At 40.2% G+C, this 2,253-nt stretch overlaps 1 protein-coding gene across 1 annotated transcript; it reads left to right on the top strand.

Moving 5' to 3' along the window:
• Positions 1–186: 186 nt before the first annotated feature.
• On the top strand, positions 187–2,253 carry LOC117948957 (putative uncharacterized protein DDB_G0271982). Its single transcript, XM_034878928.1, has 3 exons — positions 187–196; positions 1,487–1,830; positions 2,094–2,253. The coding sequence occupies exons 1-3, from the start codon at positions 187–189 to the stop codon at positions 2,244–2,246; spliced, it is 507 nt and encodes a 168-aa protein (XP_034734819.1). The 3' UTR covers positions 2,247–2,253.

The following is a 2,253-nucleotide window of genomic DNA, read 5'->3' as shown; positions in this document are numbered from 1 at the left end:
ACAAAGAGTGAAAAATTTAAAGGGGTCTGAATACTTTCCGTACCCACTGTATATATATATATATATATGTGTGTGTGTATACACATTGTATTTGTCTTTTTTCTGACATTTCTGCGTCCTGTCCATGTTGTTGACGGCGTAGAGCAGGAGAGTTTTTATTTGTCAAGTTATTCTGAACCTTTTCAAATGTTTGTGGGTTTTCTCCAAATTCTTAAAGATTCTTTTTTTTCATCTTTTTACATTTTTGTCACTTTTATTGACATTTGAATAAAAAAGTGACAAATGTAAAAAAGGAGAAAAAAGTTTGAAAAACAAGGCAAATGTCAATAAAAGTGACAACAAACGTCGGAGAAAGCTTCAAATCAACAAAAATGTCAAAACAAATCAACAAAGAACTTTGGGAAAGTGTTTTAACGAGGTTTTGTTTTAAGATTATGAGCCCGAAACACTGAAAGTTGGTCGATAGGAAGACACCACGGGGTTAAAACTAGATCATTTATCTTTTTATCTGGGTAAGAACCAAATAATAAACCATCAGACTAACTGTAAGTTCTCTCTCGCTCTACTACGTCAAAAACATGGGAAAACACGCAGAAATATCGGGAACAAACGACAAATAATGACGGAAAAAATAAACAAAAATACTTTGAATAAAAAAGTGACAAATGTAAAAAAGGAGAAAAAAGTTTAAAAACAAAGACAACGTTTTTTAGTTTATTTTTTTCCGTCATTATTTGTCGTTTGTTCCCAATATTTCTGCGTGTTTTCCCATGTTTTTGACGTAGTAGAGCGAGAGAGAACTTACATTTAGTCCGATGGTTTATTATTTGGTTCTTACCCAGATAAAAAGATAAATGATCTAGTTTTCGACCAACTTTCAGTGTTTCGGGCTCATAATCTTAAAACAAAACCTTGTTAAGACACTTTTCCCAAAGTTCTTTGTTGATTTTTTTGACTTTTTTTTTGTTGATTTGAAGCTTTCTCCGACGTTTGTTGTCACTTTTTGACGTTTTCTAACTTTGCCAAAGTTCTTTCTGCCTTTTTAAAAGGTCTTTGTTGATTTTCTTCTGTTTTTTGGGACGTTTTTGTTGTTTTTCTTCAATTTTTGTCACTTTTTTCTCTTGAATTATTTTTTTTCTCCAAATGCATTTCTAGAAATTAAATAAAACCCAAATTTAATGGGAATAATGAAGTGATCAGTTATTTAACGTGTGAGGAGCGTCGTGTGGAAACATCCACGTTGTGTTTTTTAACACTTTGGTTGAAGGAAACCAGAATTTCTGATTTAGAAACTTTTTGAAAATGAAAAATCGAATTTGACCCCGAGGACAACGGGGGTGTTAGTTTTGGACAATCGTACATAATTAACCCCCCCCCGTTGTTCTTCTGGGTCCAAAATTAAAATCAACAATATTTTTGACGTTTTTGTCCCTTTTCCGAGGTCGTTGACCCTCCCTCCTCCTCTCTGCCCCCCCGTTGTCCCCAGGTGTGTTCGGGCTGACGGATCCGTCCGGACTCCCCGCCGGAGACATCGAGGTGACCCTGAAGTGGAAGTCGACCTACTTCCCTCCATCCGTGGGAGAGCAACCGTCCATCCCGAACAAGACGGAACAGCACAGCGTGGAGAAGAAGAAAGAGAGAGAGCAGCACAGCGTGGAGGAGAAGAAGAAAGAGAGAGAGCAGCACAGCGTGGAGGAGAAGAAGAAAGAGAGAGAACAGCACAGCGTGGAGGAGAAGAAGAAAGAGAGAGAAGTTGCTGAGACGCCGCAAAAAGAAGAGAAACACCTTCACCATCAGCCCGTCTCGCTGCCTACACCTGCTGCCTCTAAGGTCAGGAGGGTCAATTACAGATAGAGGTCTAGACCGCTCTATAATCTACAGGTAGACCAGGTCTAGACCGCTCTATAATCTACAGGTAGACCAGGTCTAGACCTCTCTATAATCTACAGGTAGACCAGGTCTAGACCGCTCTATAATCTACAGGTAGACCAGGTCTAGACCGCTCTATAATCTACAGGTAGACCAGGTCTAGACCGCTCTATAATCCACAGGTAGACCAGGTTTCCTTTATCTGTGGGGTTTCCTCCCTTCAGGCCCCGCTGCCAAAACTCAGACAGAGGAACAAGCTGCAGGACGGACCGGCAGCCAAGAAGGTCACCTTCATAGAGACCTCCGCTACAGACGCCCAGGTGAGACCATTAGTTAGAGACCTCCACTACAGACGCTCAGGTGAGACGCTTAGTTAGAGACCTC

This window comes from Etheostoma cragini, chromosome 8 (genome assembly GCF_013103735.1).
Source record: "Etheostoma cragini isolate CJK2018 chromosome 8, CSU_Ecrag_1.0, whole genome shotgun sequence".
NCBI lineage: Eukaryota > Metazoa > Chordata > Actinopteri > Perciformes > Percidae > Etheostoma > Etheostoma cragini.
This window is presented reverse-complemented; position numbering and strand designations above follow the sequence as displayed.

Bases quoted from the DNA above. Each gene is read 5' to 3' on its own strand.
- LOC117948957 (XM_034878928.1), top strand. The intron at 1,831-2,093 runs GTCAGGAGGGTC...TCCTCCCTTCAG, and splicing joins CTACACCTGCTGCCTCTAAG to GCCCCGCTGCCAAAACTCAG.